Source organism: Ochlerotatus camptorhynchus, unplaced genomic scaffold, assembly GCF_037179485.1.
Source record: "Ochlerotatus camptorhynchus isolate MF236.1 unplaced genomic scaffold, CSIRO-AGI_Acam_v1.1 ptg000216l, whole genome shotgun sequence".
NCBI lineage: Eukaryota > Metazoa > Arthropoda > Insecta > Diptera > Culicidae > Ochlerotatus > Ochlerotatus camptorhynchus.
The window spans coordinates 1082325-1109418 of record NW_027040706.1 but is presented as its reverse complement, the minus strand read 5'-3'; the positions used below and the strand labels follow the sequence as shown (position 1 = coordinate 1109418).

The 27094-nt window shown below is 35.4% G+C and overlaps 1 protein-coding gene across 9 annotated transcripts in view; it reads right to left on the bottom strand.

Annotated features, from left to right (window-relative positions):
- Positions 1-6297: 6297 nt before the first annotated feature.
- The window catches only part of LOC135703611 (synaptosomal-associated protein 25), a 63179-nt gene continuing 42382 nt past the window's right edge, over positions 6298-27094 (bottom strand). For 4 of the 9 annotated variants that reach the window (XM_065224884.1, XM_065224885.1, XM_065224882.1 and 1 more), the window contains exons 7-8: positions 22044-22188; positions 6298-10655 (exon numbers count right to left, since the gene is read on the bottom strand). In XM_065224884.1, coding sequence (XP_065080956.1) covers positions 10590-10655; positions 22044-22188 — 211 coding nt within the window. In that variant the 3' untranslated portion in view covers positions 6298-10589. Of the gene's footprint in view, positions 10656-14623; positions 15480-15964; positions 16032-22043; positions 22189-27094 lie in introns of those variants that run through there. The other 5 variants (XM_065224890.1, XM_065224886.1, XM_065224891.1 and 2 more) reach the window with 3 other exon arrangements.

Here is a 27094-nt window from a genome sequence, read left to right as displayed (position 1 = left end):
CTACATGTCCCTAATTTGGGCCCATCGCTAAAAGTCTGCTATTTATCAATGTTATCTAGATTAACGCGTTATTGGGACGTTACTAATGGATATTTTTGGTTGCTATTGAAAATTTAGTTGATTGCTGAATTTATGTATGGGCCCAAATTAGGGACACTTAGGCCGACATTACCTGCATTTCCCCTAGTTTCGTCTCGTGATAATGGGAGGACCTGTTTTCTCATTGTCACATGACGGCCGTGATATTTGCCAGCTCTGGTCTCAATATTGATCCTATCAGCTATAGTTTGGTTTGCATACGAACCCTGGACGAACCTGAAAACGCTTTCCAGAACAGCGAAATTATCCGTAGGATCGGCTAGCTACGGTAGCCCACAGATTTGGTCGAGTGAAGATATATCAATGAATTTTTTGTTTGTTTTATCAACGAAATTATGTTCACCAGCCTCAAACTAGCGGAGGTTAGCTCAAAGGTTGATGATACGTGGTTGACGAGCTTACTGCTAATGGGACTCCCATGGAACTACGAGATTAAAACCAATAAAAATCCTGCAAGAACTCAAGGTTTCAAACACCCAACCGAGGGATGTAAGATTCGCTTACAATTATGTGGGATTCATCATCAAAGGATGTTAGTGGAGACCGCATGAACCGAGGATGCGATATACCTAGCTGCGGTCCAATGCAAGAAAATTGGAGACCGAAAAATGTAGAGTGTATTAGTGAGGTAAATTAGTTATGTCGAAAAAAAATAGGAATCCGATTGCCGACTGGACTCGAACCAAGAACGCTTCGATTATCAGACCTGTGCTTTCTCCACTGCTCTCTCCATGCTCCTGAATAAGGAATGTCTAAAAGCAAACATGAAGCGCTCATTTTCTCGCATACTCGACTTCGTATGCTTTTTCTGCTGGAGAGATTCGAGGCAAGTGTGTGCGTCGTTCTACAATGTTCTACAATGTGCGTCGTTCTACAAGCTTACTGGTATAGTCGAAAGCGTAGATAGAACACGAAATGAAAAAGACAAAAAACCATTACATCGCCTGTAAGGTCAACTTCTAACATTCGCTGCGATGTTCATGAACAGAGGATGATAGGAAACGGAACTAACATTCATTGTAATAGATTTTTGGTTTGCGTGAATGCTTCGAAGATAACTTAAGATGGAGTGTTCGTCAGTCACCACAAAAAGAAGGTTAAATCGATTTTCGATGTTTTAATAGCAAACGGTTTGGACATTTTGCGTCAATCCGGAGTGAACCGAAAGAAGTCAGCGAGCAGGGAGCAGTGGAAATTTGATTCTGTTGTTCCAGAATGTTTTGGAATATGGTAGGATGACGTCTCAGAGTGTCAACGTTTCTAATAACGCAAATGCCAAGCTGGAAGCAGATGTAGATGTAGCTTGCGCGTTATGCTCGTTATATTGACCGTACGCAGATAAATCTATGTTTACATCCCAAGCGTTTTTGGTCATTTGTCCGATCGAACCGTAATGAAAATGAATTACCTTCGTATATGCATCTTAGTGCCCGCTCTGCTAGCATAGACACATTCAAGTATTTGATATTTGCTGATCACTTTAAGAGTGCCTCCCTCAGACATGCCGATTTCGTATCGCTCCAACGAGAGGAGCAACACAATAGTTGGGTAAAGAAGAATTGCATTATAACACACCATCGACTGGAAATGCTCTCGCAACGTGGGGCTTTCCCAAGTAGCATTTCTTGTTTTATTGCACTCTATTAGTGGTTATTGAGATCAATTTCATAAAACCGCCAATAAAATTAATAGCTCCAGCACAACCTTTTGATAACCGCTATAAGATCGTCTTACAGCTTAGTGGACCACTCTTGATAAGGTTTATAAAGCATGTTTGAGAATCACAATAAAGCTGTCTTAAAGCCTTTTGTCAGGAAGCCCCATACTCTACAAAAGGTTCTCATAGCCTCTATAAGAGTAATATTGTATCCAAGCAGTTTTATTACGCTTTTGTGAAAATCAGTTATAAAGCCAATTTAATTTGTATTGGCTTCAAAGCAACCGCCATAAATTAGCTTGTTGTTGTTCTGTTCTGCTGAAATTTTTTTTCCAAATGGAAATCTTTAGCGGTAAAAATAGGTTTGAGTGTTGGTGTCAAGATCACCATGCAATCAATTTTGTTTCATGGCGACATTAGTGAAAATCTTAGAGAAAATATACGACTTTTTTGAAGTTCCAAAACATATGCGCTTGAAATTTTATCGTGTATATTGGGATAATATGAGCGTTAAATAAATGCGCCTCAAAAATAATTCAAGTTAACAAAAAAGATTGTTTCAGAAATCAAATGAATTTGATGGAATCACCTTAATTTTACAGAAAATAGATCTCAATACATAAATTCATACCAATGCACACTGGAAATCATTTCGGATCTCTTATTTAGCCATTATTTTATTGAAATTTCTTGGATTTTATTCCAAGGCTAATGGCATTTTCATAATGACAATATGGCGACAGAGGACAGCAGGCAAGAAAAACACCAAGCGCAATTTTTTAAAATGTCTAATGCTTACATTGCACACTGGGTCAGGAATGCAACCTAGCGGAGAAAAATTAATAACTCCGAAACGAAGCATTTCCGCGACTTGGTGTCTTCGGCAAAATTTCTCTTCATAATAAGGACCATCTATTGACATAAACAAATAGTTCAAAACTCTTCCGCAAAGATGGTGCCACAATCTAACTTCTTTCTCTGACGTTTTGGAGACTTGATATCTTGGGCAAAGTTGTTTATCTTGACAAAATGAACAGCTCTTTCAAAGACGTTAAATTTCCACTGTCTACTGGTTCCAAGTTATATGGAGTTAAAGAAAAAATGTCGAAAATATGGTTTTTTTTCTGTTTCGGTTTTTTTTGCTTACAGCTTTATAATGTTATATTTTTCTCTTATGCAAATACATTAAATAAATAGCTTTTGTGAAGAAACATACTGGATTAAGCCTCAAATTTCAAAGACATTGTTGAAAAAACGAGAAAATCACAATTTTGACATTTTCAGCAAAAATTAAGCAATACTCGATAAACAAAATATCAAAATTTGAGAGAGGTATATTTTGGTGTTTTTTTTTAGATTTCTTCATTTTAGTGGAACAGGATTTTTTTCTAGAACTTTTTTTTAATGCATTGAATTTGTGTTTCGAAGACTTCACGACTTTGTCAAAGTTAATTATCTTGATAAAATAAACAACTTTTCTTAATACGTTAAAACTTCACAGCCTACTGTTTTCGAGTTATGTGAAATAACAGAAAAAATGTGAAAATAAGTGTTTTAATTTTAAATATATTGTTTAAATGAATATACCTCGAAAACAGTAGGCTGTGAAGTTTGAACGTCTTAAGAAGAGTTATTTATTTTATCAAGATAAACAATTTTGCAAAAGTCGTCAAGTCTTCAAAACGCCATTTCAATTCATTAAAAAAGTTATAGAAAAAAAATAATGTTCCATTAAAATGAAGAAATCTACAAAACACCAAAATATCTCTCTCTCAAATTTTGATATTTTGTTTATCGAGTATTGCTTAATTTTTGCTGAAAATGTCAGGTTGCGATTTTTTGCGCTTTAGAAGATATTAATGTTCAAAAATTGTGTTTTTTTCTCGTTTTTTCAACAATATCTTTGAAATTTGAAGCTTAATCCAGTATGTTTCTTCACAAAAGCTATTTATTTAATATATTTGCATAAGAGAAAAATATAACATTATAAAGCTGTATGCAAAAAAAAAACCGAAACAGAAAAAAAACCTTATTATCGACATTTTTTTCTTTAACTCCATATAACTTGGAACCAGTAGACTGTGGAAATTTTACATCTTTGAAAGAGCTGTTCATTTTGTCAAGATAAACAACTTTGCCCAGGACATCAAGTTTCCAAAACGTCAGGGAAAGAAGTTAGATTGTGGCACCATCTTTGCGGAAGAGTTTTGAACTATTTGTTTATGTCAATAGATGGTCCTTATTATGACGAGAAATTTTGCCGAAGACACCAAGTCGCGGAAATGCTTCGTTTCGGAGTTATTAATTTTGCTCCTCTAGGTTGCATTCCTGGCCCAGTGTGCATGGGATGAAAGCAGAACAGAAAAGCATAATACATGATTTTATTATGAGAACTATTTTTTTTACAAGAGCAATTCAAGCTGAACTTTGCATTAGGTCCTAAGTAACATTGATCGATTCTCTTCGTCGACTTTCTCTTTCGTTAATTACTTATTCACAGAACTGTTTCTTGATGTGTTTATCGTATTGGATGCTAGATAAAAGCTTCTTTTATCGATTTATGTGCTGAATATACCTGGGAATGTCTTTACATGACCGTGGGGATGCAAAGTGAAAGTTGACGAAGAGAATCTGTCAATATTACTTAGGACCTAATGCAATTTTCAGCTTGAATTCATTTTTTTATTTGAGGGCAAATGTATATTCCTATTCTACGGGTGCAACCGATGAATTTTACAAACATTTAGAAAAGTTTTGAATGGTACATTAACCTGCATGAAAAGTTATGCGTGATTTCAACCTTTTTGCTCTAGGACTGTCACCATTCCATGTATTTCGACCAAGATTCGACCGTGTCACCCCATGTATATGCGAGCGAGAACGGAAGAATCATGGAGATTGCTGACGTTTTTATTACGCACACTACGTCGCGTATACGTATACACGAAATGTTTTCATGGAAGTACCGGAAAGTTTTTATTTTTTTTCTATGTTGTAAAAATAAACCACCTATTTACATTTCTGACAAGTTGCAACTGAATGCTTATAATTGTTTTGAAATAACTGTTTCATGGCCAACTAGTTTTATTGCGCTTACTTATAAAGCAACGAAAGGATTTATTTTTTGGTTTTATAAGGGCAATTCATATTACTTTATTGTATACTTCAAAGCAATCATAAAACCTTTCATAAGTGAAAATAGCATAAGCATCAGTTGGTTTTTTAATTAGCTTTATAGGGGTTTTGTAAATAGCTATAAGAATGTTTCATGACTTGCATTGTATATGACCGTGATAAAGCTGTAGGTAATGGTTGCAGCTGCAATAAAACCTTTATAAATTTTGAATATAGCCAAGCAGCTCTAGATTTGTTACTTGGGTTAGGTAGTGATGAAAACGTCGCTAGAACTATTCCACAGCCGCAGTCAGTTTATGAGCAAAAGAGGGACGCACATTTTTTGCCTGTAGACTTGGAGACATACTTCAAGTCTCCGCGTACATCGTACGGGTTAAGCAAAAGATGTGCGTCTATCTTTAAAAAACTGTCGCTTTAATGGCCCTTCGCTCATTTTCAGCTTCTATTCAATTTTCATACTGCCGTACTCTAACGGAACTATCCACCTACCCTCTTCTAAAGATCATTCTCTAGTTTATAAATTATCATGTTAGCATTTCCAACCAACTCTTACAATTTTGTTTTTTACCTAAATTTTTAAAATAATGAATCAGGAAAAAATGTTATTATATTTTCTAAATGAATACAAATCAAAAACTAATTTTCTTGGATTTTTGATAACTTTTCTAATATTTTTAGAGAAATTAAAAAGAGCAAAAAATATATTTCCGTGGCGGTTAAGCTTCGGGTTAATCTTGCCGATGGTTTCCGTGACTCGATTCAGGAATCTACTGTACAGGAACAAGAAGAAGAGGCACGCAGCGGGCAAGGTGGATCGACCAAGTAGAACGCGACCTGCGGATCCTTCGCAGACGAGGCTAGCGAAGTGTGGTCATGGATCGAGTAGAGTGGAGACGGACAGCAGAGGACAACAAGGCCTTAGCCTGACTGGTAAGGGTGAGGTATGTTGAGAGTGACATCGACATAAATCCTATCCACGTTGTTCATTTGTCAACTTACTTTCATACATAGTTTACCCATTTTTGGGTAGGTTCAGTTTTGACCGATCTGGGTGGATTCTACCCAAATTTGGGTAGTTTTGAAATAACGTGTAGATTGCGTAATAGAGACCGACGTTAAATTAAGAAATTGAGAATAAGAAGAAGAGATTTGATTTTTTTTTATTTTTTTTTTTGTCAACACTGATTGAGAGAAACGACATGTTATCCATGCATAATTTGAAATCCAAAAATTATATATTTTTAAGCAATGACACTGTTGTGTAGCACTAGGCTGAGAGGCGCTCGAAACGTATAGATTTTTTTTTTCATTCGGGATTGGTGTTGACAAGATCTGTTTCAGCTTTTAATATTTTGGACATTAATCGGATGTGATATTTGATAAAAAAAAACTAAATATGGATATAATTTTACATTTTTTTTGGTTATTTTATTTTACTATCCTTTATTATTAATACATTTGAAAAATATCAACCATAGTAATAATATAACTTATCTAATATTATTTGATGCATTTTACCTTTCTTTCAAAATTATTTTCTCCCCATCATTCGTTTGTTTTGATGAGTTTTGCAAACTAAGTTGAAATGAAATTTGTTCATTCAGGTGAATGTAACTAAAATTAAAACAAAACCAGCTGATCACGAAAGAAATCCAAGAAAACTATTTAAAATTATTCCATTCAGCGATATTTTCTGTGCCTTATTTTATCTCGTTGATTTAAACAATGTCTGTACAATACCACTTTCTATTTTTTCCGTCATTTCCCTAGTTTTGTTCGTATGTTTGCATTCATTCTCGTCCTAGTAGTAAAATACTTGTTTCTACAGTTCATGAAAGTCAATTCGCCTCTTCTACTAGGACAGTGGAGTTTTTTATTTAGATTATTTCAGAATCCGTAAAGTTTTTGGATTGTTGTGATGTTTAAGGATGCTAGGTTTTAGGTAAGGAAACAAAATAGCATTGAAATAAAACATAAATCAAGAACTGGTTGCTGGGTGTAATATACATAAGAAATCCTAATGTTTTGTTCATTGTTGGATGGTTTAACAATCTCATTTGACTTGCTATAACACACACAGAGTTTCGAAAGACAACAAGAGATGAATTTATCTTAAAGCGTTAAATATCGTTTTCTTATGTGTGTAGTATCGCCCTGTTCATGGCTAGCTCTAGTAGCTCAAGTTTGTTCTTTGTTTTTGCTATTCAGTAGAATGCTGCCTAAGACTTTTTTCTATTGCTGGTGGTGACCTATATTTCAAACTCGATTCGAACAACTATAAATCTTAGCGCCAAGTGCTACTATATTCAATAATTTTTGACACATGGTTTCAGCTGGTGTGTGATGTTTGGGTTTAGCTGTAAAATTTCAATAGCAAGTGCGATTGTGGTTTAAGGTAATACTCGCTTAAACAGCACGACGTCCAATCGCAACTGCTCGTGTTTGTTTCATTCATATTAGATGCGTATGAATCAATATTAAAATAAGTCAAAATAGTAAAATCAATGCCTTCGGAAGTATGCTTCGAAATCGAAGGCCAACACAATTATTCGTAGTTAAAACGTATCGTTTAAAAACAAATATCCGTCGGATAGATTTGGTGGGATCAATTGTTTACGTTATTTTGACTGTAATCCAGTAAAACAATTGGACTACATTGGTTTTGATTAGTATCCTTTAGAGTTGAGAGCAAAGTTTAGTTTCCAGCTCACAGAACAACCAAAACTATATGGAATAAGAACCTTCATGGTAATTCAACTGAATAGAAAGATTCAGAGCCAGATATATTTAGCTGAATTAAGTGAAAAAGTAGTCATAATCAGTATCAGCTACTCAAATATATTAAAAGTAAAATGTGATATTATATGTAGACGATTGAATCTGGCCAGGACACACACACCGCAATGAGGCATCGGAAAATTATCCCAGAAAAAATCACTAGAACTTACTTGTAAATACATGGGAATATTCGTTTTGGTATAACGCCGTTTGTTATAATGCCACTTAGCATAAGGCCGTTTGACATAATGCCCATTTTGCATAAAAGCGAAAAAATGCTTTTTTCATAGGTTATGCTTCAACGTAATATAAGAACAGCTTATAATCAAAAGAAGGGCACATAATCATTTCATGTGTATTTTTCCTTCTTTTGAGCATGAGCTGTTCCTTTTTATGTTTATGAAAAACATAACATGATAAAAAAAAATAGCAATTATATTCGATACAGGCAATAAAGTGATTTTATTCGCATTTATGCCAAATGATACCTGCCAAATAATTAGTGAAAGAAGGGAAGATGCATAAACTACGTGGCATTTTAAGGTGACCAGCCATGTAGAAAAATACGCTACAAGGGGAGGGGGGTCCAAAGTATGTGCTTCATCAAACGTAAATAAACGTTTAACGGTTGTTTACATTTCATGAAGCAGTAACTTATAGCGTATTTTTCTAAAATGCTGGTCACCCTAAAATTCGACGTCATTTATGCATCTTCCCGAAGACAAATTAGATTACAACAAAAAATTAGCTTTGTATTTTCCACGCCGAATTCGCCATGTTCGATACAATTCTGCATAATGAACGATCTATGATCATGCAAAAAAAAGCTTGCCTTCTATTATCCGATTCGAAAGTGATTGGGAAGATAAATTGGACATAATTTGGAGCCAACACAGCATTCCCTTCTGTAATTTTGTGTTTTCATCAAACTACGATGGGAAATAGCACTATGGCTACCAATGTTGCTAGAAATAATTGAAAGTATTAGAAAAGGGCAGAGAAATAAATTGCCCAAAAATTTGAACAAAGAGACGTATCAAAAGTGTGAAATGCCCAGTTATCTATTTATTGATCAGCCGTATGCAAGTATACATAAATTAGACTAACAAACAATTATTGTTTCAAAGTAAACTTTTCTAAAACAAATCCAATTTCTAAGAAATGTTACATTTTATAGATGATTGTCCGCCATTTGATATGTCGGTTGATGAAAAACTGTGGGTTTAATTATTTTCTGAGCTTCTAATGAAGTTAAAGCTCAATTAATTTTCAAACATTTCCGTCTTCTGTGAAACAACATCATTGGTACTCTGCCACAATCAATCGCTCCTTTTATTTAATTTTGCGTAAAATTTGATATCACCCACAAATTTAAAGAAAAAAACAAGCATAGCACGAGGTTACATTTTTTTTTTCCCAAGCAGAATTTTTGCTGTTTTGGAATACAATGATGCGTTTTTCAATACAACTTCATAGGATATTTAAGCAACTAGGATAAATATGAACTACAAATTCCGGCTTGAATCAAACAAGGCTTTAAACACTTCCACTCATTACAAATGAACTCTTTGAACAAACAAACAAAGTCTACAAGAATTGTCAAAAGCATCAAACTGATTGTGTCGTGATTAATAAGTAAGCTCTAGTTTCTACAATACTGAAACTATTATATTACCTTCAGTTTCCATGAGGATCACATAAATTAGGAAAGAATAGAATTCATTCTATCCGGGTTGAATACGTTTAAGCTCGGGTAGCAAAGAATGACCATAATAATTACTTTTCTTCTTTTCTTTGGATGGATAAGGAATTTAAATAGATCCTCCGATCGCGTTGCTTAGCAACGATCAAAGAAACCGTTTTTCAAACCACGTTCCTTGCATGTCGTGGTTGTTCACATTTAGGAGAATTTAAAAACTAAAACATTTCCTATAATGTTTCCTATTAATATCGCCATTTTTTTTTATTTCTTTTTATTTAAATGGCATTTTGATGCGTGCTATTATTAAAACGTCATCTCAGGCAATGAAGCAAGTTCATGATAATAGAATGGTATGGGATTTTCTGACGAGTAGGAAAACAAGGCCTTCTGCGTCGTCGCTGACGTCTATTCTAGTAGCATGCGTTGCTTTCCGTTCATGTCTTTCTCTTCATTAGTTATCATTATTTTACGCTTATATATCACAATTGTTTTTTTTTTTTCTTTATTATTGCTAGCAAAGTGCGACTTGATAGAAACTTATCACTAACCCAAGCTGGCAAATGCGGTTCGATCAAATTAGATACCTTTGCTCGTATAGCGTCAAGACCGTCTCACACTTACGATATAAGTAGTAGTTCAGGGATTATCGAAACAACTAAAGAGTGCATCTAGGACACAGGTAACTCGAAAGGTTATTTGCTTTCAAATCACTTGGTTATCAAACGCGATTGAATAGCCATATTACCTTCTCCGAAATTTTCACCCAGAGTTCTGTTACTAGAGTTCGAGGATTTATTTTTCTTGCTTCTTTGTTGAATATGATATGGATTATATTTTTGTTTCATTCGCTAATGGATCGATTTTCAATTTCAATTGTATAGAAAATAATGTTTCAAATAGGCTATTTCTTCTTCTTAAATGAAAAGTCGGTCGTAAACGATACTATCAATGTATTTTATCACGTTTATATTTATTGTGTGAAATGACCAAATGTAAGTTTTGTTTGTTTTATTTTTGTTTGTCAATAATCGTTTAACTTGTCTTCAGGTGTTACTGCAAGGATTTGTCTATTATAATGAAAGCTTACGTTGGCCACAGATTATACACGCATTGATAGAAGTGTAGTGTTTCGAGAATAAATGTAATACAAATCGATTCGGTAAGGAGAACAATGAAACCATAAAAAGGAAAATAACAACTAAAACAAACCTTCACACGTTAGCTTCGTAACAGCTGGCCAGTCCTCTTGCTAGCTTCTTCAAGTCTAACCGTATTGTCGTCGCCCTTTGAAGTAAAATAAATGAAATTATAAGTAAACGCGGCTAACGAAAAAAAAGATGAAACTAATATATGTGCTTTAAGACAAACATACTTAACCAAGCAATAATGGAATGTTAGTACACAATGCTATTGGCAAGAAGGAAGTATGAACTGCTAGTATGATCATTGAGAACAATAAATTTTGTTTATTTTTAACATACAGCATGTTGTTAACACACACACTTGAACAATTTCGCTGTTTTGTTATTTACTTTTATAAACCATGAACACCTCTGATGACAAACTTCAACTTTTTGTCGATTGTGTATTATTACATGATAACATATAAAATTGTTAGTCAAGGATGCAAAAAAAATGATTATGGCCGAGGAGAGCTACTGATTGTTTGCTCTTTCTTGGATAGACCTAATTTAAATATAGTTTGATTTCTGTTGACTATTTAGCAGATAGCGAACGTTAACAGTAACAAAGGTTAATTTTAACACGTACAGACAACAAAGCGTTCACTTGGAGTAGATCAGTGCACGGGGATGTCATATATGAACTTTTTGGGTGGTTTGTTTTGGATCCCATTCGTTGCCATCATTTTTACTCTGGTGTAAAATTAAAGGGACACAACGAGATCAAAACGTGAGGTTAGGGACCGTACACTGATCCGTAGTTTTATTAACATCGAGACCACATTGGCCACCCCGCAGAGAAGAATCGACTGGATAACGTTTCCATTTTTCCAACGAAAATGGCAAAACCCGACCTAAAAAGCTGCCGTCGCTGCCATTCCTAGTGTCGCCTATAAACTTCAGGATTTTTAGAAGAACGATCCTGTCATGTGATTTGCACAGACAAAGGCTCAGATTGCCCTCGGGAATATTGCTTTACTCGATTTAGGCTATTCAGGTCGATGTTCAATTCAATTGAACTGCGAAATGAACGACCGGAACGTTTGTCGATGTCCCACTTTTTTTGTATTCGCGCCACGTGACGGACTTAGTGAAAAATCCACCGGTAGAAAGCATGTAAGATGAGGTGAAGAATCGTTTGGTTTCACGTTTTCAATGTTGGCACAAGGAAGACTGGTGCGTTTGCTGAGTTCCTGCGACTTGTGCGATATGCGACACATATGATCGCAAAAATGTAATAGCTGGCGGCCGGATTAAACGTAACCGACCAGGCCTTGAACACGCTGTTTTAACAAAAATGGATGCATTCCGATCATGTTTGTGCCCCCCCCCCCCTATGACATTGTTCGCGTTTCCTGAATCATAGCTAGAAGTACTAAATGATCCATAAACTAGTAACGTAAATGATTTCGTATCTGAGACTATCAGAGCGCGTAAAGCGCAATTGAAGTTATTGTGACAATAAAACCTTAAGCACCAAACAAAATGTGGCCGGAATCGGAACGGAAACGGCAAATTTGACAGTTTTCATAAACTGTGTTCGATTTGACTCTAACTTGTCTTCTATCCGACGTATAGGCTTACTCAGATCAAGATCCTTCGTCTTGTTGACTGAGTTCTCACACAAACTGGCAGCAGCCTTGAAATTTGGGAAACGAGGCCTGATTTGTGGCAGCAGCCATGAGATTTGGGAAGGGTCCGTAAGGAACATCAAGATGTCATCAGCGTATATACGACGACATGCCGATTCGAACGTTTTTACCATGGAAAACTCTCGAGTCTCTGGAAATACTAGCAGGTATATAGTGTGGAATGCTTGCCGGAGATCTAACGATACTATGCAGGCGATGCACTCCTTGCGCATCTTGTGACACCTGGGGTGATCGATGTGCAGAATGTGATGCGCCTTTTGGGGTTGACAGCTATGGAAACGTATAATATAAAATCGATGAAATGTTCCTTAAACAGTTGAAAATGCTCTTTAGATGCGTAGTATAGTCGGATTTACTGTCCTACCCGTGTACGTGTTTTTGAAGTCAGAGGAGCGGAGCATGAGTCTGAATGAGTTACTTTTAAAATATTCTTCTGGAAGCTTCTTAGAGAAGTTTTTCTTTGGAATGTTATTTTGGGAGCAACGTTGCATTTTTATTATACCTTACTGCAACAATATTATCGCAACACCATACATACCATACCCGTGGACCTTGATAGTGATAAGTGCAGAATCTTCATGCTACTTCCTATGTACATACATACTTCCTTTTTGCCAACAAGTACCACAAAAACGTATGAAAAAGAATCTTAAACAATTATTACTTACAATAGCCCTTCCAAAATTGACAATATCATATAAATGCACATTTGGTTTATTTAGAGGAGAATGTTAGTAGGTATTTAATCAACGGGGCTCTATATTTCGTTATACAAATCTGCCAATGCCTTAAACTTTGTTATTTGACTGATAGTTTTAATTTTGTGGATTGGTTACCTCTGCAAATGGAAATGTTCACAGCTAGTTGTGAACTGTGAAGAGTACTGCTGTTCGATCTAAATTGTTTTTGTTTTTACTTTTCTGGTAGAGTAATATAATTAATAACTGGAAGCTCTATAGATGCTTCCTGGATGTTAGTGAGTGCATGTAAAATTGTGTATTCAACTGTACAAAGTTTGCATTAAAAAAAAAAACAAGAACAAAATATGCCGACAATGTGTAGGACAACGGTCGATTTATAAAGTATGTGGTAGGAATAATTTGGAAATGTGTACAATTTACTGTGATATCTGACGTCTCGTGCACTTATTGATGCTTTACTTGTTCTTATGGTTCTTATGCAATTCAAGTTTCTTTTGTTATATTTGATAAACCGCTATCACCTTTCAATGACAGTAAGATTTCTGTTTTCAATTACTAACATTTCCATTCGGTGGGAAGAAATGAAAAACATATTCATTACGGTGAAAACGTCATACAATGATGACAATGTACTTATAGATGTCTTTCGTATGCTTTACAGGTCAACCAAACGATGATTTTTTTTTTTGTTACAAAATAACGAACCAATGTTTTTGCAGTCGGGGATTTGGGTTCGTAAAATGCGACACTTTTACGCAAATTGAATGGAAAGCGCCTGCTAAGAAGAAAGCGTTTGTGTATTGTAATGGAATACCATTATAAAACTGTTCAATTGGAATGTAAACAATTGCTGAATACCCCGTTGTGAAATAAACACGTTGGTTTTCAATCGCAAAATACACATCTAGTGGATTAAAGACCTATATTGCTTTGTTTTAACTATGTTTGCTTCATTTCGCGTAAAACGTTCAAACGTAAAAACGGGTAACAATTTTTTCTCTAAGTGTTGTCAACAAATGTCGGGTATAGCCGAGTGTCGTTAATGAACAATTAAGGCGGCATTGATTACAATAAAATGTCCAAAAGCTTGACTTTCAAGTCTCAATTTTGCTGCGTTGGAGAAAATAAGTCATTTCGATCATCACTTAATGGTGATGGATCCACGATAAAAACTTATGCAAAGATTTCTATCTCGGGCAAATATGCTCGCCAATGAAGCTTTGACATCAATTGCATGAAAACATGTAAAAGTTTATTTTTATCGATGGGCTACTCCTAAGTGGTAACCGAATGGATTGATTCATTCATGTAATACTTCATTTTGTCCAATGCAACAAAAAAGAAATAAATTTTGTTCTGCAATTTGACCCACCCTAATACCGCGTACAGACTATACCTTATATCACTTAATACATAGGCTATCTTGATATCAAATGTCATGCATTTTATTTCCAGAGAAAGTTTTACGTATGAGTGCTCATATCACAATAGCCTGCATTCAGTAATATCAAATGCAGTCTAAAGCATAACTTAACAAACCTTCGGTTCACCGATTCAATATTTTTCAACTATTGATCAGCACCTTTCTATGGATTTAATGTGTAACGTAGCGCCACAACGCATTTATCCGCAAAAACGGAATCAATGCATGCACTAGTGACGGGAATCACTGGTTTTTTGCTTATTTTTTTTTCTGGCCAGATACTTTGGTCCCAACATTTTTGGAAATTTTCGACCAAGTACTCAACAATCTGCTCAGGTTTTTTCTTCTGTGTATCATTCTTAATTTCCTACAGTATTTTCTTCCTTTCGTTCGTTTCTTTTGCTTGCTTCCTACAATAACAATCGAATTGCACTCACAACGATCAGCAATATTTAAATCATATGAAAAGTATAAAGCAATATTCATTATTCATTAAATGCTAGTTTTATATTTCTTAACTTTTCTGTTACTTGAAATTTGAAATATTGTTAGTTATTTCCATAATATATATTTTTATTGTATATATATATATATATATATACTTCAACAAGCGGATTTTATTGGTAATTTATACAAGATTACTTTAGCAATACATTTTGTCAAGTAGTTTTATATTGAGATTCCCATAAAATTCAAAGAATTGCCGTGACCAGTGATCATGGAATATGTAATTTCCATGTTTTAATTTAAAATTTGTTAAAAAAAATACTTAAATATCACTAATTAGGTCTTGCTTTTTAAAAGCTGTTTGTTGCTAAGAAACAAAATCCATATTTTTAATTAATTCAAATATTTGGTTTGAACCAATGTTTTTTTTTCCTTTTTCTTGGGATGCAGGTGGCACTGCAGGACAATAATAATACAGATTTGCTATGGTTGATGACTTTGTAATCGCTTTATACCTACATGGTAGAGATCTCCACTATTACTTCACCATTACATACATTCGTGATGCGCATGCTATCATACATACAAACTTAGTCATAATAACATCAACCCCTTTGCCTTGTTTTCCTTCGTGGATTTAATTATTTCAGGAGAGTGTGGGCCCTTTCGTTTGCGGCTGCTATCCTGGTCGCATTGGAATCGCCCTGCAGGTGGTTATTGTTGCAGTGCACAAAAGTGTCGAAAGTGCATGTAATCGCGATTTGGTTTTGGTTTGTCATATGACAAAAACGGCCACGACGGTCAACGAAGTATTGAAAAAAAAATTATCAAATTACACATACACACATACAAAGGTAAATTCTCATGTAATAACAATTTCATACAGCGTATATAGTTGTACTATTGCAAGGTATGATCAGATTATTCAATCGGAGGGAATTTCTGTTCATAATTTTTTTTTTAATTAATACGTTGTTTTCAATAAATAATACAAACTAAATTCTTAGATCCCCTTTTTTTGTTGATCTGTTCCACATACGACGTCCATCAATTAATTTAAATTATATATATAAAACAAGCAATTCTCAAAACTTAAACGTAAACATGTAAACTGAACTTTTGCTACTAAGATAACAATAATAATGATAATAACAATATGTTACGATATAATGTACACATCTGGGATAACCTGCTTATTTGAGCAGCGAGTGCGCTTTCTCGTTTGCCACCTTTATCCGGTCCTCGTTCGATTCTCCCTGGATTTTTGGAAGAAGTATAATAACCATCACCACATGCATTAATTAGAAGCATTGATTTTTTAATCAGATTATTCAAAATGAGATAGAAAATAAGATAAAGTTTGAATTTGTCCTTTGTCGATAATAGCGAATATTGAAAGCATAGATTTAAAGCTGGTTTAGCAAAAACAAAGTGCAAAAATAAAGCGGGTGTATGTTCATTTTATTTTTATTTTTTCGTAAAAGCGACCTTCCTAAACTTTTTGTCACGTTTTCTGTTTTTTTACTCTAACACTACAATACTGTTGTTCTTCTGACATCTACTCTACTTAATAATAATGGAGAAATAAGGATTTACAAATTAAAAAAAAAAACTATAACAGCACAGTTTTTCGATTACTTTTATTTTTTTTACTGCCCTATTTAGTGTAAAATCTTACAAAAATATTTAAATGCAAGATTTGTTTCTTTTTTCTAAGAATGAGATGTTAAAAACTTTTTTTTATTTCTAGGCAAGCAGGAAGTCATCTTTAAGGGATTCATCCTGAAACACGACCCATCAACCTGGCCACATACACCGTATGGCGAGACAGAGGGAGGCGCAACACTGAAGTAGCTCAAGTCTCTCATAAGGAAGTCAGCAGTAAAAAAGGATTAAAAGTGAAGAAAGCGTCCGGCTCAGATGGAATCCCCAACGTTTCTATGAAAACGGCGATACTTGTTCGGTGCTGCTGAAATGTCTAGATGTAGACACAAAATTAGTATTGCTGCCAAAACCAGGAAATCCTCCAAAGGATCCAGCATTCTATAGGCCAAAATGCTTGTTGGATACACTTAGGCTTCTGGAAAGGATTGTCCTCAACAGGCTGACAACATGTACGGCGAGCGAGTATTGATTGACAAAGATGTAGTTTGGTTTCCGAAAAGGAAGATCGACGTTGGACGCAATCCGGATAGTAATCGAGAATACTGAGATGTTGTACAAATAAAAGCTGGCAGAAAATTGATATTGTGGCGTGACAACAATAGACGTTAATAATCATTAAAGAGCTTCTTCCAGAACAGGGAACTGGTCTACAAGACAGACATGTGAAAGAGAACGATTACGATCACCGCAAGTGTTGTACAAGGCATCTTCCTTGATAAGCGTCAGCTGCCTAGAGATGTCAAAATCGTCGGCTTTGTTGCTGACGTCGCCTTAATGGTAATAGGCGAGACGCGAGAAGAAGTTGAAATCCTAGCAACCGAGGCGATCGAAACGTTTGAGTACTGGATGCAAGGATCAAAACTTCAGATAGGTAGCTCACCAAAAAACGTAAGTGCTATTGGTCAGTAAGTGCAAAGCGGTGCAGCAGGCAGAAATCATCATCGGAGAGCATGTCATAGTATTGAAGCGCGTGCTGAAATGCCTCTGAGTGATGATCGACGACCGGTTTAATTTCAGGCTATCATGTCGAACAAATCAGGGCCAAATAGTAGCAAGAGGCGTTTTCCGGCTATCGTATCTACTAGTTTGGATTACAACGCTGGAAAGCAAGCGGAATTAAACGAAGTTGAACAAAACTTCATCAGAACTTGCAAACACTGGTGTAGCCGTTGTTCAACTGTATATAGCCCAAAAGGCGAAATAACGTGCCTATGGTTACTTGGGTAACTACCCCATTTTCGGCACAACCCGCACTTAGTCTTTCTTAATCTAGCGCAGTTTAGCACCAAACGGAATGTTATTATTACTGATGGCTTCCAAAATTATTTACCTTTCCGTACGTACCGTAAGATTTGATAAAGAGAAACCAATAGTTAAGATATTCTCAAAAGTCTAGCACTGCTTCTTGACGCCAAACTCGGCCTACGGATTCTAAACTCGGCCTAACGCATTGAAACGTCATTGAAACGCCATTGAAACGCTAATGAATTCACTTCGGCCTATCGGATGAAGATAAAATTTGATTCGGTCGGAGCGCTTCTTTTGTTTTTGGGAATAGTGGGTACAAACCTTCATATCACGCGTTCTCATTGACTTCGTTCTGTAGCTTATTAACTAAAGTATAGTACCAAACGGATAATTGACTTGTTAACTCAGAAATCATGGATTTATTTGAAGTTTTCTGCTCGATAGGCCCAAAATGGGTGATTAGGCCGAAGTAGTGCTCTACCCTAATCGGATAAAAACTCGAATTTTGAGAATGAATTTTGTGTGTGCGGTTTTTAAACGGTACACCCTTTATTGTCCTGAAAGTTATAGCAGTTTAAGTTGATAAACAGTGTTCGAATTCGCAAAATCTGGATGCAGTTATTTGATATACATTACTTTACCCAGCAAAAAATGTTTCTTTTGCAATTAATACTGAAATTTCTTGTTTAGCTAGTGGCAGATGATCAGCACAAGTATAATTAATAAAATGTAACGTTTTTGAATAGAAATGACTTCAATTGTACACAAAATACTCAAAAAGAAGTGATAACATTCATTTCAAACACTTTGTTTGTATTGGTCTCACTTGCCCCGGGCCATACAATCTAACGAGGTTTTCAGATTCATGTAGTTGGTTGTTTATTAATTTATTTGATAAGGCTTTTCAGAGCCGAGGATTCTTGATTACTATACAATACATCTTAAAACTATAGTCAAAATGTACAACGCAATACATACTTTATCTTTCGCTATCCAAAAAGCCTCCTCCATCAGAACGGAAGCACTTCCAGTGGTTTCATTGTATGGCAGTATTTCCAACGGGGATCAGAGCGCTTCCATTGCAGCAATGGACGCAAAAAGTGGTCGGCACTCACACACTCATCACTATACGGTTGCTTTCCAAAGTCGACGACGCATCGATTGAAAAAACTGCTGATGAAGTACAATGAGGAGGACCACACTATGGTTGCTGTCGAGAAAACAGACGATCGTGTGGCACACCTCTAGAGTGGCCTGCTTTTGTCGACATCCGAGTGAACACTGTGGTTCATGTACTATTGATATATTAACTGCAGGACGTTCAGTCGCACATTGGAATCGCTTTTCTAATGACTGGAGTAACCGAAGCCACCAGAGTCCCTTTTGTTTCTGGTTTGACTGTACGTGGCGTCACGCCTGGAATTTTTCGTGTGACTTAGCCGTGAAAACGAGTGCAGCTGCACCGAGGACCCCGTGCGATTCTCGTCCGAAGTGTACTATCCTAATTCGCTTGCTATTTTCGGCACGCAGAAGTAGGTTTCCAACAAGTCAACTGGAATGCAAGTGTGTGGGAAAATCCGAGAAGACAACGATGAGCGCGTGAGTTTTCGAACGAGCACTTGATGAAGGTGTGATCATTACCGAAAACCGTGAGATCTACGGTGGTGTTAAACGCTAAGAACGTGCATGGGGTCTCACTTATGAGAAAACAGTAAGTAAGAGCACGTAAGAAGTGGAAAAAACGACAAATATGGAAGTAAATCTATCACCGTGGATGTACAGGGCAAATTCCAACTAGCTGTGCTTCTAATTGTTAACTGGCATGGACATATTTTCTCTGAATTGACAGAAAATAAAAAAAAGTGGATCGCCTTCTGGTATTGGTTCATGAATACGTAGACTGCTGTCAGGAACTGGAGAACCACAAGCACACGCAGTTGTCGATAGTTTGAATCAGTGTAATGTTGAGAACGAAATACAAGGCATGTGCTTCAACACAACAAGCTACAACACCGGCTGCAATAATAACGTCGTGGAACAGTTGCTGGGACTAGATCTGCTCCATATGACTTGCATGCATGACTTGGATGCATGCCGGAGATCTTGTTGTTCAATAGGTTTCAGACATAATGGGAGTTTTTGACAAGAAAAAGTACGAAGACAGTTCAACCACGCGATTGTGAAGTTCTTAGATTTTCAACCGCTCGATTACTACCGGGAGTTTATACAGCTGATACTAACCTATCTTGCCCTCCTCGTGGAATCCGATTTTATTCTCCATGAACAATGCACCATGCCCGGTCACCTACATGTACAAGGTGTGTCCATTTCGATCCCAATTCAAAAAGAAATAAAGGGAGCAGCATTTTTCTCTCAAGTTTACGTCAAGACATTGCCCTCTACTTCTTCAGCCAGAAATGTCTTGACCTAAGCGACCTGCGACGTTATCAGTCATTGGATGACAGTAAGTAAATTCATGCTAGCATTTTAAAGCCGTCACAAAAAAATGAGACACCATAGGAATGTGGTTACCGGTGCTACAGTAGCAGTGTTCGAAAATATAGTGGAAGATACAGTGAAAGACAAGATGGTATAGGCAATGAATGAAATTGAAGGAGATTAAAACCCACCAACTAGTAATCGCTTAACATTTGAAAAGGGCCTATCCTTGAAGATCGATTCTCTTCATCGACTTTCTCGTTATGCTCGCAGCATAGTTTTACATAAAATGATGTTAGCTTGAGCTTGAAACAACACACTCGATGGAAAATGCATTTGCTGTCGCGTTATTCGCGAAAGAGAAAATGGATAAAGAGAATCGTTCAACAATGATACATGCTTTTCTCGTGTTACGCGAAAGTTCAGTAGCTAGAACTGGATGAAAACGTGTGGCAGATTTGGCAAGAACAAACACTGAAAGATTTTTGTAAAACTTTATTAAAGTGTTTTTTTAGCCAAGGGCTAGTTCATCCCATACACTGAAAGATTTGTGCAGAGGTTGCATCTATGGTCTGAATATTTCTTCGTCCAATTGAACTGTGACAATTGAAAACATTTGGCACCTTCTAGGCATTAAAAATCAAACGTTTGACAATTATCTTCAAATAATGACCACTCTAACATCGGTTCAACACAAATATGAAGCAGGTACGCTTGTCAAAAACGACCAGTGTTAGAGTGCCTTAGAAAGAATTTCTTCAGAGTAATTATGTACTAATGTCTTATTTGAGGGGGTTAGAAAGAAAGGGGTGACTTTGATCGATTCTCTTCATCGACTTTCTCTTTTGATAGCCACAGCTTTATAAACAGATTTTGCGCTATTTCTGCCACATAGTTTGATTAAGGAGGTTCTCATCTAGCATCCAGAATGGCACACGAATCGAGGAATGTATTTGCAACTGAATTAATAACGCAAGAGAAAGTCGATGAAGAGAATTGATCAAAGTCACTTACACCCCTTTCCTTCTAACCCCCTCATTTCATATTGATCATTTAACAGAAAAATCGTAAAATATTAGATTATACAAAAAAGGAAAAATCAATTACTAATATTGGATTATTTTCACCTATAAAGTACCTTTTAATTGGAAAACAGATTATAAGCATACTTGTGCTGAAATACCGTTGGAGCAATGGAATCATAAACCAGTGTAACTTAATTCAAAAATGTGAAAAAACAAGACCTTTACATCAAATGCAAAATATTGCATCAAAATCAAATTAAAAAAAAAAAGTTAAAAAAAAACAAACTCTAGGCCTGTTTAAAGTAGAAAAACAAAATTGTGAAAAAAAAGTAAATAGAATCAATGTCATTTACATTACCGTCCATTTCTGCTCTATTTTCCAGTATCCTTCTCAGTGCATGTTCTGGTGAAGTCCTAGTTATTGTAACTAATACCATTTTCATACATAGCTAAGTGGTCTAATACGTTTGAGCACACACAAAAAAAAAACTAAGGAACATTTTTGCTAATACAGTCTAAACTTATAGTAATTGAAATAAAACAATGTTCTGCTAAAATAAAATATTGACAACGAACGTTTAGCAAACAAAGGTGCGCAAGCAAATGAACGAAATAAATGTTTTTTTTTTTTATATTTAAATTGAAACAATGATTGATATATATTGCATTTCTTTAATGATAAATAATCTGATCAAAATCAATAACACCTTCATGAAGAGACAGTCAGTTTTCTACATCGTCGGGCTATCTCGTCATAAACAACCACAAATGGGTTCCTTTGTAAGCTGCCCCTGTGTTAGTAAACATTGCAACCCATGCCTTTTCTTAAGGTACACACATGTTCACTCACATTATAAAGGCATCAGCTTATGTTATGCCAATAGATCTTACCTTACGATTGATTCTATCAATCTGCGTGTTCTGATTCTGGAGCTCTGATCCCATATCAAGGGCCATGTTTCTCAAGTTACCGATCATTGTGTTGACCTGGCCCATGTTTTCCTCCATTTCATCTTCACGAGCGTCGTTTGTTATTCTTTGAAAAAAGGAATTTGTGATAAGATTATTCAAAATGTCAGAGTATATTACGCCATTCCTTAGATTAAAGCAACCCTGGTTGTAGTTACGGTCGGTTTGGTGAAGTACGGTAGATTGATTGAAAATATTGTCGAATAAACATGTTGACAACGATGCTCTGATCAAACAGAACATCGAAATGTGTTGTTCATCAGAGCACCATTGTCTCAGCAGTTACGAAACGAAACAGTAGAGTAGGAACCGTTTATCGTCATTGTGAAAGTATGTACAGTGATTGCACCCTTCCTCTATCGCATTGCACTGACGTTTTGGTCAACCAGTTTGGATTTATAAGAGTTTAAATGTTATGATTACTATGCTGTTTTTTTATTGTTTGGTTGACTATTCTTCGGAAATGGCCACAATGTGGTCACTTCTGGTCTACTCCGTTTGGCAAACAGTTATTTGGCATAATGATCATTTGGCATTACAGTCTTTTACAAAGGCTTAGCAAAATATCGACTCTACTTAATTCTATGCACTTTAAAAAAATAAATATTGTCCCTGAGCCTTCAAAAAAAAACTTCTAATCAAACACAAGTTTAGGTTTCCAATTTCAAATTGTCCAAAAAGCCTAAGTTCCAAAAAACAAATAACACAGACATTTTATTTTAAGTTCGTCATCCAAAAGATTTACAAAACCTAGTTTAAGCAAATATATTCAAAACATTTGATAAACTCTCTTCCCTAGAACACGGGAAGTAGTGTTTGCAGGAATAACGTTTTAAAAATAATGATGAAAAATATTCAAAAATGTTTGAGTGCACAGAGTAAGAGTATGCGCCAGCACGATACTTCTGTTAGTTTTGCTTCTTAAAACTTTTCATGTTCCAGAATCTTGAAATTTCTTCATACCCATATTGATATTGAATTAAAATTGTACATTTTATACCTAGATTGCCGAAAAAATGTCAAATCCCAGAATTTTGAAAATCCTTTTTTAGTCCATGATCTTGAAACCTGATCTATGCATGAGATCTAAAAATTAATTGGTTTAAAAATCTAGTTATTTTTTTTTGAATCCTGATGATTGATGATTTTTTTTTCTATGTCTGAATCATCTTAATCAATCGAAATGGTGAATTAGGAATCCTGTGTACGGAATTAGTTTTATTTCAAATGCTTGAAATTTTGAGATATTTTTATTTTTTTAACTAAGGTCGAACTTTTGCTTCACCTTACGCTGTATATTTATTTATTTCACAAAAATAAGTTTCATTCAGTGGAGCTTTATGTATCATTTTTGTCAGTATGTCAAATAACCATCATTCCAATTGATCCTTATGCCACACGACTTTTATGCTGGATGCCAAACGGGTTAGACCCGTTTTCACTGTATTTTTCATGCCATTATGCATACGACGAACACATTTGCATTGCAATCAAATTGTTTTGATCAAATTATGTACCTTTGGCTTGGCAACTAACGGTCTGTTCACACTTTAATAACATAAATTAGTACCCGGTTCACACTACTGCCTACAGTGTACTAAACAAAATGCCCGTATACTTTTTAAAATTACAACTTTTTGAAACACTGTGAATGAAGTTTGAGTAATGTTACACAGATAAAAATTCTGAATTTTAATAGTGATGTAAACATTCATTCACGTAAACTTGTATTTCATTTCACGCAACCGAGTAACTTGTAAACAATGTTGTTTACAATAATAGGCTTTTGTATACAATATTTGCTACAATGCATGAAATGTCTCAGAACTTTACATAATATATAATGTAAACTTATATGATATGTGACGCTACATTTATGTGCATCATACTGAACAGAAATTTACACTACTTTTTCGAATTGTGTAGTATAGCGCTCAAAATGCATCTTTTTTTGAAGGAAAGCATTTTTTGACAATTTTTCACTAGCATCCAAAAATATCAATTTGTATTGTCTAGATGACGCATTGTTCTAAGAAAGATTGAAGAACATGAGTATTTTTTATCGATGGGCCCAATTTTTAGATCCATATGCCAACATTAGAGCCATTTCCCCTAAATAAAGAATTGAAAAAGGTGAAATTTAAGATAGCCAGGGCCCAAACTGGCAAACTTACCCTATACCGATCATTATTAAATATTTGATGAACTAGCAACTAAGAATTCGGAAATCCATCTTTTTTTTAAATTGAGCTTGTACAGCTATTTTTTTTTCTTCATAAAATACAAGAACAATTATACGGAAATTTCTTGCAAACTATGATGAAACATTGTGGCTGTAATTATGTTACTACCCCAAATGCCGTTAACCCGAAATTAATATATGCATATGGAAAGTACAAAAGGTGACCAAAAGAATGGAAAAAGTTAGAAAAGAAAGTTTCATTCTATGGTTTACTCTCTTCTTTAAAAATATAATAAAGGCTGCTACACTTTATGCAATGAAATGCATCTGAACCTGAAAAACGCTCAATCACTGAGAATAACTGATTTACTTTCCGGCCGTATTTTTTTTTAGTTAAAGTAGATGAGCGACGGGCAAGCGTTTATAAAAAAAAATCATCTTTTAGAAGCTTCGTATAGAATCTTCTTAAGAAGCTTCCTGAAAAGCTTCTTTCAGAAATTAGTTTTATTTATCATCACTTCCTTTAGAAATTTCTTTGGACGCTTCTTCTAGAATGTTTTATAGAATCTTCTTTTCAAGGCATATGCACGTCGCTACGCTCCTCTAAACAAATATCGTTTGTGCAATGGATAAATTTTATAAATTCGAAAATAATATTATTGGGGAAATGGCTCGATTCCAATCTGCAATGTTTACAATTGATTTGCTTAAATTAGGATGGAGTATTGAAATCGGTTAAAGATCACTCATGAATATTTTGATTACAAAACACTTCAAATTAATTAAAAAACACGAGAAGTAAACAAACCCGCACGTCGGTACGATGACGAAGTCACTCGCAAGCAGTTACAAATGCATGTGATGCCAGAATTTATTAGATGTTTGTCTCGTTGCCATATCCATTTTTTTCTCCCTCCCCATGGACATGGAGGTTGACGGTACTAAAGCAAAGGGTTATGTTTAGTCTCTTTATATCTGGAACTATAATGATTTTCCATAGAGAAACATATCACCTTCATAATGCTTCCGTATGCCTCAAACTATTTATTCTTGGTTGTTAATAGAACTTCCATGATGAAATCGGCTGCTTTATGCAGACTGAGCAATTCAGATTATTGTATCAGATTTGTTCTGTATACAGAGGAGGGCTTATTAGAAACTTCTCATCAATAAATTAGTGATTTTCAGTAAAAAAAATTACATAACATTTTATTAAAAAATGTATTTTATTTTTGCATATTGTTTTTGTTACTGTCAATATCAGCATACGATACAAGAGATGCAATATTCGTTTTCGCGTAAAATAATATTTTTTTTTCTTTTTTCTTTTCATTTATTAGCATTCAGTTGATTTTGAAACGTTTTAAGCTGCTTCTACTAACTTGCTATGGAGAGTTGGTTTTCGGAATTGTGAAGTCTTTGGATGTTCTAATGATGATTAGTACTTGTAGGTTACAGGAGTATGCAGAGCGTCACAGTCAGTGATTTTGTGATTTGTGAGCGTTCACTCTGAGTGAACGCTCACGAATCGTGGAGTTGCTTATTGTGACGCTCGGATAGCGAAATTATTGCCGGTTTTCGTGAGTCAACACATGATTTTCAGCCTATTCTTGTGACTTGCAAGTGCAGACTATCATTATAACATCTGGTGACTTCATAGTTCCGGGAAACAGTTTTTTGTGACAGGTGAGTGGACGCAACCCTGTTTTTTTTTTTGCGATCTGTTAGATTTCCCAGTTTGGTTAGAAGTTTCGAAGCTAACGCATGTCCATATGCCTAATATAAAGATAGGTAGAAAAAAGTATATCCTGAAGAATGCGTGAAATACTTTTGTGAAAATATCTTGTTGCGACCATGATTAAGACTCATAGAATGCTTTAAAACCTCCATAAAACTTGCAACGTTACTTGGATGCAATCATGTTTTGTCTGCAATCAATATTTTATTTTATGTTTTCCTGTAATTATCGTAAATAAAAGTTATTCAATAATAGATAATTCAGCCATATAAAGGAGTAAATTCGATCATTCGGGTGAGGCCCTACCTTTTTGTTTGTTTACATTTTATTTTAAACAGGATTGGAATTAAAATTGAGGAGCTCGGCTAGCTAAACCGCTACCGCTTTTGCTTACTGAGTAGAATATCGTGGGTTTTCCCAAGCTCCTCCAAAACAAAACAATTACTATGGTCGCGCATCGCCTGCTTAAACGAATACTGACCCATCTCCTACCCAACTATCCAACTCCGTAGCATCTGAGGGCGTCGTTGAGTCGCTGGCCTTCCGTTAAGTAAATGTTACATCAATAATATCCTTCCTTTTCCCGTAACGGAGAAGATGTGCGTGGCCGGCAATGTTAATTGTCATGCTTTTCCTATTCTGAATTCTGATTAGAGAGCTATTAATTCCCAAATAGTTTTCCTTAAGCAATTAGAAGAAAGTTAAAGCAGATACATGACAGTTGCCAGTATGTAACCTACGAATTACTCCGTTACAAACGCAACGCAACGCCATATCCATGTTTTTTTTCCCCGCTGATCTCTTATTCTAGTATTTCTAGTTTCTACTAACGCTTCCAGCAGGAACCTCGCCTAACAATGAAAATCTTCAAACAATTAAAGGCACCCAGGTGACCAGATGTCGTATAAAAATACACAGATCGTTGAAGTCAACAACGCATAAAAGTGTGAAATTAATCGTATGATGTTTAATCGCATATATCGCAAATTCTTGACGGTTAGTCACTTTTAAATAGTACAAATAAAATCGGATAAAATCGTAAGGCGATACGAA